The sequence below is a fragment of the Monodon monoceros genome, unplaced genomic scaffold, assembly GCF_005190385.1.
Source record: "Monodon monoceros isolate NGI ecotype Baffin Bay Population unplaced genomic scaffold, NGI_Narwhal_1 Super_Scaffold_7, whole genome shotgun sequence".
In the NCBI taxonomy this organism is placed as follows: Eukaryota; Metazoa; Chordata; class Mammalia; order Artiodactyla; family Monodontidae; genus Monodon; species Monodon monoceros.
The window spans coordinates 53,082,469-53,095,161 of NW_021703784.1; the positions used below are offsets into that span (position 1 = coordinate 53,082,469).

At 37.1% G+C, this 12,693-nt stretch overlaps 1 protein-coding gene across 1 annotated transcript in view; it reads left to right on the forward strand.

The window, feature by feature from the left end:
* Positions 1–12,693, forward strand: part of RSF1 (remodeling and spacing factor 1) — a 163,189-nt gene that overhangs the window by 125,511 nt on the left and 24,985 nt on the right. Inside the window, exons 6-7 of the mRNA XM_029207839.1 lie at positions 6,231–7,996; positions 9,988–10,194. Coding sequence (XP_029063672.1) covers positions 6,231–7,996; positions 9,988–10,194 — 1,973 coding nt within the window. The remainder of the gene's footprint in view (positions 1–6,230; positions 7,997–9,987; positions 10,195–12,693) is intronic.

A 12,693-nucleotide genomic window follows, 5' to 3' on the forward strand; every position in this document is an offset into this window, starting at 1 on the left:
TAAGGAGGCAAAAGACCTGTACTCTGAAAATGGTAAGACACTGATGAAAGAAATCGAAGATGATGCAAAACAGATGGAAAGATATGCCATATTCCTGGATTGAAAGAATCAATATTCTCAAAATGACTGTACTACCCAAGGCAATCTACAGATTCAGTGTAATCTCTATCAAATTACCAATGGCATTTTTAACAGAACTAGAACAAAAAAGTTTTAAAATTTGTATGGAAACACAAAAGACCCGAATAGCCAAAGCAATCTTGAGAAAGAAAAATGGAGCTGGAGGAATCAGGCTCCCTGACTTCAGACTATACTATAAAGCTGCAGTCAGCAAAACAGTATAGTGCTGGCACAAAAACAGAAATACAGATCAATGGAACAGGATAGAAAGCCCAGAAATAAGCCCACACACCTATGGCCAATTAATCTACCACAAGGAAGGCAAGAATATACCATGGAGAAAGACAGTCTCTTCAACAAGTGGTGCTGGGAAAGCTGGACAGCTACATGTAAAAGAATGAAGTTAGAACATTCTCTAACACCATACACAAAAATAAACTCAAAATGGATTGAAGACCTAAGTGTAAGACCAGAAACTATATAACTGTTGGAGGAAAACATAGGCAGAGCACTCTTTGACATAAATCCAGCAGTATATTTTTGGATCCACCTCCTAGAGTAACAAAAATAAAAACAGGGACTTCCCTGGCAGTCCAGTGCTTAAGACTCTGCTTCCACTGCAGGGGGCATGGATTCGATCCCTGGTCGGGGAATTAAGGTCCCATATGCCGTGGGTGTGGCCAAAACAAAACCAAAAATAAACAAATGGGACCTAATTAAACTTAAAAGATTTTGCACAGCAAAGGAAACCATAAACAATACGGAAAGACAACCCACAGAATGGGAGAAAATATTTGCAAATGATGCAGCCGACAAGGGATTAATCTCCAAATATACAAGTAGCTCATGCAGCTCAATATCAAAAAAAAACAACAAACAACCTAATCAGAAAATGGGCAGAAGATCTAAAGGGACATTTCTCTAAAGAAGACATACAGATGGCCAAAAAGCACATGAAAAGATGCTTAACACCGCTAAGTATTAGAGAAACACAAATCAAAACTACAATGAGGTATCACCGCACACAGTCAGAATGGCCATCATCAAAAAGTCTACAAACAGTGAATACTGGAGAGGCTGTGGAGAAAAGGGAGCCCTTCTGCACTGTTGGTGGGAATGTGAATTGGTACAACCACTAGGGAGAACAGTATGGAGTTTCCTTTAAAAAAGTAAAAATAGGGCTACCATATGATCCAGCAGTCCCACTCCTGGGCATAAATTAGGAGAAAACCGTAATTCAAAAAGATACATGCCCCCCAATGTTCATAGCAGCATTATTTACAATAGCCAGGACATGGAAGCAACCTAAATGTCCGTCAACAGATGAATGGATAAAGAAGATGTGATGTGATATATAAATATATATATATATAATGGAATATTACTCAGCCACAAAAAGAATGAAATAATGCCATTTGCAGCAACATGGATGGACCTAAAGATTATCATACTAAGTGAAGTAAGTTGGACAGTGAAAGATCAAATATCATATGATATCACTGATACGTGGAATCTAAAAAAAAGTGAGGGCTTCCCTGGTGGCGCAGTGGTTGAGAGTCCACCTGCCGATGCAGGGGACACGGGTTCATGCCCCGGTCCGGGAAGATTCCACATGCCACGGAGCAGCTGGGCCCGTGAGCCATGGTCACTGAACCTGCGCGTCCGGAGACTGTGCTCCACAATGGGAGAGGCCACAACAGTGAGAGGCCCGCGTAACACACACACACAAAAAAAAAAAAGTGATACAAATGAACTTATTTAAAAAACAGAAACAGACTCACAAACAAACTTCTGGTTACCAGAGGGGAAAGGTGGGGGAGGGGAATAAATTAGGAGTTTGGGATTAACATATACACTCTACTATATATAAAATAGATAATCAATAGGGATCTACTATATAGCACACGGATCTCAATATTCTAAAATAACCTAAATGGGAAAAAAATCTGGAAAAGAATAGATATATGTGTATGTATTACTGAATCACTTTGCTGTACACTGAATCTAACACAACATTGTAAATCAACTATATTCCAACATAAAATAAAAGATTTTTTAATTTATTGATATATATCAATAATGCTATATGTTGTATTTTTTAGATTCCACATATATGTGATATCATACAGTATTTGTCTTTCTCTGTCTGACTTATTTCACTTAGCATAATGCCCTCCAAGTCCATCTGTGTTGCTGGAAATGGCAAACTTTCATCCTTTTTTATGGCTGAGTAGTATTCCATTGCATATATCTACCACATCTTCTTTATCCATTCACCTGTTCATGGACACTTACGTTACTTCCATACCTTGGCAATTGTAAATAATGCTGCTGTGAACATTGGGTGCATGTACCTTTTCAGATTAGTGTTGTTGTTTCTTTTAGATATATATACCCAGGAGTGGAACTGCTGAGTCATATGGTATTTCTACTTTTAGTTTTTTGAGAAACCTCCATCCTGTTTTCCACAGTGGTTGCACCAGTTTACTTTCCCACCAGCAGTGTATGAGGGTTCCCTTTTCTTCACATCCTCACCAGCATTTGTTTGTGTTCTTTTTGATGATGGCCATTCTGACAAGTGTGATTTAAATTTTTTTCTTGTAATAAAAAGTCATGTGGTAAGCAGGTCAGGTCTGGTTCAGCAGCTCCATGAAGCCGTCAAGTACCCTTCCTAATCTGCCATCCTTAGCATGTGGCTTTGATTGTTCCCTCTCCAGGTATTGTGTGCAGGCTCTGGACAAAAGGCAGGGGAGGGCTTCCCTGGTGGCGCAGTGGTTGAGAGTCCACCTGCCGATGCAGGGGACACGGGTTCGTGCCCCGGTCTGGGAAGATCCCACATGCCGTGGAGGCTAGGCCCATGAGCCATGGCCGCTGAGCCTGCACGTCCAGAGCCTGTGCTCCGCAACGGGAGAGGCCACAACAGTGAGAGGCCCGTGTACCACAAAAAAAAAAAAAAAAAAAAAGCAGGGGAAGGGGCAGAAGGCATAGGTCAACTGAACTTTGTAAGTCTCACCCAGATTTCCTCATGCATCTCATTGGCCAGAATTGGTTCACATGACCCTTAGCTATAAGGTATCTGAAGAGGCAAGTACTTTCTTGAACAAAATTAGAGTTGTAGTAGTAAGAAAGAAGAGATTGATACTGGATAGGTAACTAGCAATGTCCTTCAGTGTTAACTTACATAGACATTCAGTGTTTCATTACATAGTGATTGGGATGGGTGGGAAAGCCCATAATAGGTGATTAATAGATAATTGTTGAGTAAATGTGCTTTAAAAACCCACAGTAAGTAACACTTGTCTCGAATCACCTTAAGTTTGTCAAGCAATGTTGCTGTTGCATTGTGATTTTAGAGGTGAATTTTTCCTTGAATCTTGTTACTTCAAATTTCATGTCTCTTAAACTTATTTGCATCTTCCTTTACAGTTAGTTTCCTTTTGACAGAACTTGTTAGAAATGCTTGTATAACTGAATGACCTTTTTACCAATTATGATTGTGCTTAAAATTTCATTTCATGTCATGGTTTTTGTGTCTTCGGTTTTAGGGATACATCCATGTGATCTACAGGAGCTAGAGATAGAATTGTTGTTATGTTTTTCTCTTATAAGAGCTAAGCCAAAAAAAAATATTGAATATTTTGGGGTTAAGAGAAATATAAGCCAGTGAAGAATAATTGTTGAGGTCACTTAGTCCAGCTGCTTTATTTATACATGAAGAAATGAGGATCAGAGAGTTTGTGACATATCTAAAGATACACCACTAGCTGAATTAGGATTACTGAACCTAGGAGTCTTGAAACTAATGTTACTCTTCATTTTATTTTGCCACGTTGTTACGCAAATCAAAATCAGTTTAAAGGACTTATTCATTCACCACCCGAAAAGCAAAGTGTCATTTTAGCTTGGGTGGGAGTCACAGTGAGAATCCTGGGTTGCTTTTTTTTTTGGCGGTATGCGGGCCTCTCCCGTTGCGGAGCACGGACTCCGGATGCGCAGGCTCAGCGGCCATGGCTCACGGGCCTAGCTGCTCTGCGGCATGTGGGATCTTCCCGGACCGGGGCACGAACCCGTGTCCCCTGCATCGGCAGGCGGACTCTCAACCACTGTACCACCAGGGAAGCCCCTGAGTTGCTTTTTGAACCAAAATATATAGAAAAACTATGAAATTGTGTTTAGTATACTCTTTGTATTAGGCTAAAGTTATTTATAAAGATGGTAATCTGTATTTTAATTGTTAACCAAGATATTTATTTAATTAGACTTCCTGATACATTAACCAATTTCAATGAATAGGAATTTACTAAACCTACTTAATCAATGGGAAAGGGAAGACATTCAAACTATGTAATTTCTGCCATGTCTTTAATTTTCTTAGTGACATGCATATGTTAAATAAGTATATGACAGTTAAAGAGGGAGGCACAATACTCTAATATCAGGTTCTCAGTAGTTATCAGTGGTTCTTGAATTTTTTATTTGCAGTATGATTGAACATAAAAGAAATGGTGGTTTGTAATAAAAGTACTTAACTTTTTAAAAGAAATGTTGAATTCTCAGTTTAAAGAATATGTCCTACTTCATCTCACTTCTGTCTGTTACATTTTATTCCCACGAAAACGTTGAAACTCTGGTGTATCAACTTGGCAAGAATCTGTTCATAAAAAAGTTTTTAATTCCTATCTTCGTAAAACTTCATTAAGAAGTGAGGTTTTTCAGTTGCAAGGATAGGGTGAGGAAAATTTAGGTAAAATTAGTAGTTAAAGAATTCTGAAAACACTGCTCAGATTCCCTGAGCACAAGTTTAAAGCGTATATGCATTCTCTGTAATTCCATTCAAAGATTTATGATATTTACTAAATATGACTCTTGTTATATTTATTTATTTATTTTTAATAAATTTATTTATTTTATTATTGGCTGCGTTGGGTCCTCGTTGCTGAGCGCGGGCTTTCTTTTAGTTGTGGTGCGCGGGAGCTACTCTTCGTTGCAGTGTATGGGCTTCTCATTGCAGTGGCTTCTCTTGTTGTGGAGCTCAGGCTCTAGGCGCGCTGGCTTCAGTAGTTGTGGCACGCGGGCTCTAGAGCGCAGGCTCAGTAGTTGTGGTGCACGGGCTTAGTTGCTCCACGGCATGTAGGATCTTCCCGGACCAGGGCTCGAACCTGTGTCCCCTGAATTGGCAGGCAGATTCTTAACCACTGCGTCACCAGGGAAGCCCCATACTTTTGTTATATTTAAATTTGCACTATTAGATACTCCATGAAAGTTGGAAATATATAGCCGATAAGGTAAAAAGAGGAGTTGACAGATAAACACAGTTTCCTTATAAAATACTAACTTCTGGAATGTTCAGTAATGGCATTTGATAAAGTAAACTGTAATATAACCATATTGAGGGATGTTACATAATTAAGTCTAATTTCTGTAAGGCATTTAATATCATAAGAAAATGCTAATGTTTCAGTGAGAAAAATGGGGCAGCATGATCCCAGTGTTCTCAAAAATATATAAGACTAGAAGGAAGTAACCTAAAATAAAATATTAATAGTGATTGCCTCTGAGTATTTGGATTATGGGCATGTTTTTTGTTTCTCTGTTTTTTGTTTTCTGTACAGAATTGTTACTTTTATAACCTGATAAAACATAAAACATTTTCCCACTGCCTTGCTCATGTTACCTCAGTTAAATGAAGTTAAATGAAGTGCTCAGTGACTTGCAAAGAAGAACAGTTGTCAGGTTTTAAAACAAATATGGTCTTTTGGAAATGTTTTATGATATATTCTTAGTTTCATATTTTTGAGCCATCACTGGAGCTTGAATAAATTATTTGAGATGCATAAATATTTACATTTCATTGAGAACATTGAAGCTAAAAGTATAAAGCAGAAACCTGAGTTTTTCTAAATAATAGTTTTTTTAATATCTAAAAGTTGTACTTCAGAGTTTGGTAATTTTCTTTACTGTGTGATTTTATTTTTTATTGTCAGATGTCCAGTGACAGAAGCCACCTCTTTTAAGAGAGAAACTTCGAATGGAAATATATTTTATGTTTTGCCTTATATATTTTATAATCTTGAATGCTTAGATTCATGTGAATGTTTTCTGATTTTTAGAGCAACGGAAGGAAAGTGAAAAGATGAAAAGTGAAGAGCAGCGAGTAGATTCAGAAAACTGTTCTACACCCAATGCTCTAGAAGAGACTACTGTGAAAATAGAAAAAGAAGATGAAAAGGAACTTGTAAAACTGCCTGTCATAGTGAAGCTAGAAAAACCTTTGCCAGAAAGTGAAGAAAAAAAGATTATCAAAGAAGAAAGTGATTCCTTCAAGGAAAATGTCAAACCCGTAAAAGTCGAAGTGAAGGAATGTAGAGCAGATCCTAGAGATATCAAAGGTAGCATAGAGAAGCCAGAGCCTGAGAGGCTAGATTTTGCTGGCAATGTTAAATCTTCTCAAGAAATCACTGAGAAGTCTACTGAAGAAACCGAGAAACTTAAAAATGACCAGCAGGCCAAGATACCACTAAAAAAACGAGAAATTAAACTGAGTGATGATTTTGACAGTCCAATCAAAGGACCTTTGTGTAAATCAGTTACTCCAACAAAAGAGTTTTTGAAAGATGAAATAAAACAAGAGGAAGAGACTTGTAAAAGGATCTGTACAATCACTACTTTTGGTCATGAAGGGAAACAGCTGGTAAATGGAGAAGTTAGTGATGAAAGGGTAACTCCAAATTTTAAGACAGAACAGATGGAGATGAAGTTTTATGATACAAAGGAAGATAGCTGTAGCCCCTCTAAAGACAGAAGTGTCATCATGGAGGGAAATGGAGCAGAGTCTTTAAATTCTGTCATAACGAGTATGAAAATAGGTGATCTTGAGAAAGAAGTGGTCACTTTAGGGAAAGATGCAGATAGTTCAATATCAGCCTTAGAGACACAGAGCCACAAAGGGCACATAGAGGAAACTGGTCCTCCAGAAATGGAAACTCCTCTTGAGACTTCTGAAATAGCAAAGAATCTCTCTTTAAAAACTGCTTTATGTACCGCTGAATCTTGTAGCATGAGAATTGAAGAGAGGTCTCCCAAAAGTAAGAAGGATAAGCGCCCACCAGTCTTAGAATGTCTTGAAAAGTTAGAGAAGTCCAAAAAGACTTTTCTTGATAAAGACACACAAAGATTGAGTCCGATACCAGAGGAGGTTCCAAAGAGTACTGTAGAATCAGTAAACGCAGGGTTTCCCGAGACAGCTGAAACTTCTCCATCGTCTAACGTGACTGTCCACTGTGAGAAACTAGCCTCAGAAAAAGAAGTGGTAGAGTGTCAGAATAGCAGTTCCACTGAAGGTCAGTCTTTGGAGAAAATAGACGCAGAAATTTTAAAAGTGGATGCTGAATCCACAAAGGTAGAAGTGGATGATCTGGACAATGCCCAGACCTCTGGCACAGGTGATCCTTCTGAGACAAAGAGTTCTATGCAAAAAAGCAAATTTAAATATAAGTTGATTCCTGAAGAAGAAACCACTGCCTCAGAGAACACAGAAATAACCTCTGAAAGGCAGAAAGAGGGTATCAAATTAACAATTAGGATATCCAGTCGGAAGAAGAAGCCAGATTCTCCTCCCAAAATTCTAGAGCCAGAAACCAAGCAAGAGAAGACAGAAAAGGAAGAAGAGAAAACAAATGTGGGTCGTACTTTAAGGAGGTCTCCAAGAATATCTAGACCCACAGCAAAAGTAGCTGAAATCAGAGATCAGAAAGCTGATAAAAAAAGAGGGGAAGGAGAAGATGAAGTGGAAGAAGAGTCAGCAGCTTTGCAAAAAACTGAGAAAAAAGAAAATTTGAAAAAAACAGAGAAGGATACAAATTCTAAAGTAACCAAGGTAAAATTTCTTCTACTCTGAGTTTTAATTTTTCTTAGAAATACTTGGCTCTGAGTGTTTGTAGCTGTTTGCTTTTGGCTAAATTAGCTCATTCAAAGATAACTAAAAGAACAACCACCACAAAAAAGCCTCTCTTCCTATATCTGAGATGTTTTTTCTTAGTAGTTATCTCCAGACATTAAATTTCAGACTGTATAATCTTGTCATCTTTTAAACTTTTTCTCTATTATAGGCAATATAGAAATATATTCTCTGTATTGTAAACTATCCAAGTAATACCTAACCTGTATGATTGAAAAATGAAAATTCCTTAGAAACACTATTAACAGTTTGGGCTTCATCTCTTTGCAGTCCTTTTTCCGTATATTCATGTCCATGTTCGTAAATACTTCCCATTCTTTTAAAAAATAGATCGAATCAAATTATTTTTCTATGAGCTTTTCACTTAACAGTGTGTGTCTGAACTCTACATATCAGTAGATATAGTCTACTTTTTGGTTATTGGCAGCCACGTAGTATTCCATAGTGTGGGTGTACCTCATTTTATTTAACCACTCCCTGCTTGATTGACATTTAGGTCGTTTCCAATTTTTCACTATTACAGGCAGTGCTGCATTGAAGATCCTTTTGGACATGAGTGAGTATTTCTTTAGAATAGACCCCTAGAATTGGAATTGCTGGGTCAAGGGGCATATGTGTTTTAAGTTCTGATGGCTTTCTCTAAATTGCCCTCCAAAAAAGGCCCAGTTAATGTACCTTCTCATTGCCAGTGTTTGAGAGTGCCTCTGTGTCCCCATTTTAATCATTATTCATAGAGCCAGAATTTTTTTTTTCTATGACCCTCTTATTTTAAGCAAAATCTAGTACAAGTCTTTGGCTAGCCTTTGGGAGTTTGTTGTAATTAAAAGTGCTACTTTTGTTTTTGATATATATATATATTTTTGTTTTTGTTTTTTGTTTTTTGTTTTTTTTTTTGCGGTACGCGGGCCTGTCACTGTTGTGGCCTCTCCCGTTGTGGAGCACAGGCTCCGGACGCGCAGGCTCAGCAGCCATGGCTCACGGGACCAGCTGCTCCGCGGCATGTGGGATCTTCCCGGACCGGGGCACGAACCCATGTCCCCTGCATCGGCAGGCGGACTCTCAACCACTGCGCCACTAGGGAAGCCCCTGTTTTTGATATATTTAAGTGGTCAGATTGTTCTTAATTGCAAGTGATCCTTTGTCCCCTGAAATACTAAATTTTTAAATTTTTACTTAAAAAAATTTCCCCTTCTGTTGTTAGAATTATTTTGGTCTTTGGTGGGGACTTACACTGTAGGAGTGAACAGAAATATGACTTAAAATATTGTGAAGCCAGCCAATAAAAAGCAGTTCCCAACATTATAAAGTTATTCTCTGAATAATATTTTTTAAGTTTGTCAGGATTTTTATATGCATTTTTGACCCATTAAATTTTTTAAATTCATCACTAATACGGGAATTAAATTTTTTATGTAACAATATAGTCATCGCTCTATTATAGAGCCTTTGAAAAGTGCATGATCTTTGACCCAGAATCCTCTTCGAGGAATTTATCCTAACCACAGAAGTGTGTGTAAAAGTTTGTATTTGCAAGGATACACTGTTTATGAAAGTGAAAAATGGAAAACTACCTAAATGTCTGTCTAGTAGTGGATTAGATAAATATAGCTATGTGATGGCTTATACATATATATACACACACACATGATGTTAGGAGACTATTTTATAACTAGGGAAAATAGTTATACGACAGAATGTTCATTATAATTCTCCCTTCCAAAAAGTAGAAAAAATTAATGGAAATATATACCAAACTTTAATAGTAGGTATATCTGTGGATGAAGCCACAATAATTTTTCTTTTCTTCTTTGTGTATTCACTAAATATTCTACAATGCACATGTAATCAGAAGTGTTTTTTTTTAACATTCTTATTACATCAGATTATCCTAATGTTTTACTTTATACAAGGTAAAACCCAAAGGCAAAGTTCGATGGACTGGTTCTCGAACACGTGGCAGGTGGAAATACTCCAGCAATGATGAAAGTGAAGGGTCTGACAGTGAAAAATCATCTGCAGCTTCGGAAGAGGAGGAAGAAAAGGAAAGTGAAGACGCCATCCTAGCAGATGACGATGAACCATGCAAAAAATGTGGCCTTCCAAACCATCCTGAACTAGTATGTACCTGATCTAAATGGACAGTATTCAAATTATTGGCATGCTGTGGTGTGAAGCAGCCTAACTTCTGGGTTTGATCATGATTTCAGTTTTATGTGTGCAAAATAGCCTTTATTTCTGTTTCTCAGATAATAACCCAACTCTAGGGAGGATTAGGATCTTGCTTTCATTCTTACCTGGCTTTATATTGATATTTCCTCTACTTAAGCATGCACTTCTAATCTCTTCTCACAGATCAATTAGTTTATTCAAATATTTCTATTCTGTTTTTTTCCTTTAAAGTTTTCTTCTTTTCCTTTAAGTTACTTTATAATGATATTTCTGAAGTGGCAGCTTTAAATAAGTAAGACCTGAAGGGCCTGTTGCCTTTCTGTAAAAACATGTAAGTCAAGTAGTAACCTAGTAGGGCTTTAAACTTTAGAAAGTGGACAGTTGTAAAAAAAATTTTAAGAGGATAATTATAGACTAGATATATTCAGAAAAATAGTGACAGATTTACATGGGACTTTCTTATTTAGGAAGTAAGTTCTTCAAAGATTGCCTAAATCAGGAAAACCATTCCTAACCTATATATGTATTTTTGCAGTTCATAAGTGCTTTCTAAAGAACCTATTGAGGAAACACTCTTGTTAGCTCAATTCTATGCAACCGTTCTGTTCTTTTGTATAGATTTGACTTTAAAAGCAAGGTCCACCTATTAAGCAGAAAGAGACATAAAGAAAGAAACTTCCACATAGGTTGAGTTGTATGGGAGCAGAAATAAGTTATGTAAAGTTGCCAAGCACAGTTCCTGATAATCTGTTGTGTGCTGGGGTAAAGCTGTTTTCTTCCTACATGTGAAAATCGTATCTGGAAACCAAATCAGTAAAGTTCATCAAATCCCAGTAGTTGCAGAGGGTTCAAGTAAAAGATGTAACTTAGACCCAGAGAATAACTTTAGCTCTGAGAAGAACAGTTGTCAAAAGTACACTGAGAAGACCCTTCTAAGCATTTTTATGATCATCAAACTATAAAAGTTAGGTAGACTTTCGTGTGGAGAAAGGCAAAGAGAAGATTGAGATAGTGGTCTTTTCTGCCCCTAAATCAAGTAAAAATCAATATTTGTGTTCTTTCCCTACCATTTCCTAATATTTTTTTACACTGAGAGAATGCATTTTGACTGGGGCAGCAATAGACGTCAATGACAAAGGGGTGTGAAGAAATGAAAAGTAAAATGAGGTGAGCAGAAATGACATCCAGGAGATGGAGAAAGTTGTACCCTTCTTGGAACACACATAGGATTTTTATTTGGTTATCTTAATAACTGCTCTGAAAATCCCATTGCTGGTTATTGTGCCAAAGAGAAAGACATTGGAAACTGAAGATCCCAAATATGGTGGATTTCTTATGCTAGATATTTAAGGATAATCCTCAAATAAAAATATTAGGCAGCTGTTGTGTGTTAAGTGGTAGGGAAATGATGGTGAATTAGATGTGGTCCTTGTTCTCTTTGAGCTTACAGCAGAAAAGCAATAAATTCATAGATGAGTATAGAACTCGATCGGGTTTTTCAGATGTTTTAGTGAAAATAAGTGGATCATTGCCTGAAGCTTGGAAATCTCACGTAGTAGTATTTATTTTAATGGGTTTTTACCTTTCTTGAAGAATAGAGACAATCATCATTTTAGAAATAAACTGAATTCTAAAAGTTTATTTTTAACTTTGTTATTTGAAATTTAGATTATGTTTTAACATAGAAATGATGTGATAAATAGAATCAGTGCCCAGGTTAGTCCACATATGCCTATGTAAGCAATCAATCACATAACTGAAGTATAATGTTAATATAACTTAAATTGAATTCTGGCTATTGGTAGCAAATGGAGAAGGGAGTTTTCCACTTTTAAAATGTGTGCACATTCCGTCCCCCACTCTAAACCCTCCCCATGGTACATGTTAGCAATTCAGAAACTATATATAACTATATACAAATAAAACTATATACAAATAAATAAAGTGTAGATAATGGGAGCCAGCTTTCTCACTGTTAAAGGAGTTACAAATAAGGCTGAAGGCTAGAATGAACCCTGTGGTGCTGGATTAGATGGTGAGTTATTAGTATGAACTCATACTTATTTTAATATAGATATATGTATATACATGGGGTACTATACATACTTGTATTTCCTAGCTCTGTCCTCTGTGAGAACTTAGAATCAGGGATACCCAGGAGCAGTGAGCACTCAGCACCCAGATCTCGATTTCTAAATACCATTCTCCGATAAAGGAACCAGTGTTTCTGGGGAAAATGGCTGATTCTAAGGCTTGGGCAAGGAAAATATAAGATGTGCCTAGAGTATCCTGTATTACCAGAAAGTAAGGAAGTTCTTTAAAAAAAAATAAAAGCATGCAAATGAGTCCTAAGGACACAGGGGCCAACCTGAAAACTCCTAGTATATCAATGACTAGAACAATTTGAACAATAAATTAAATAATTGTTTTAGATTATAACCCAAGGA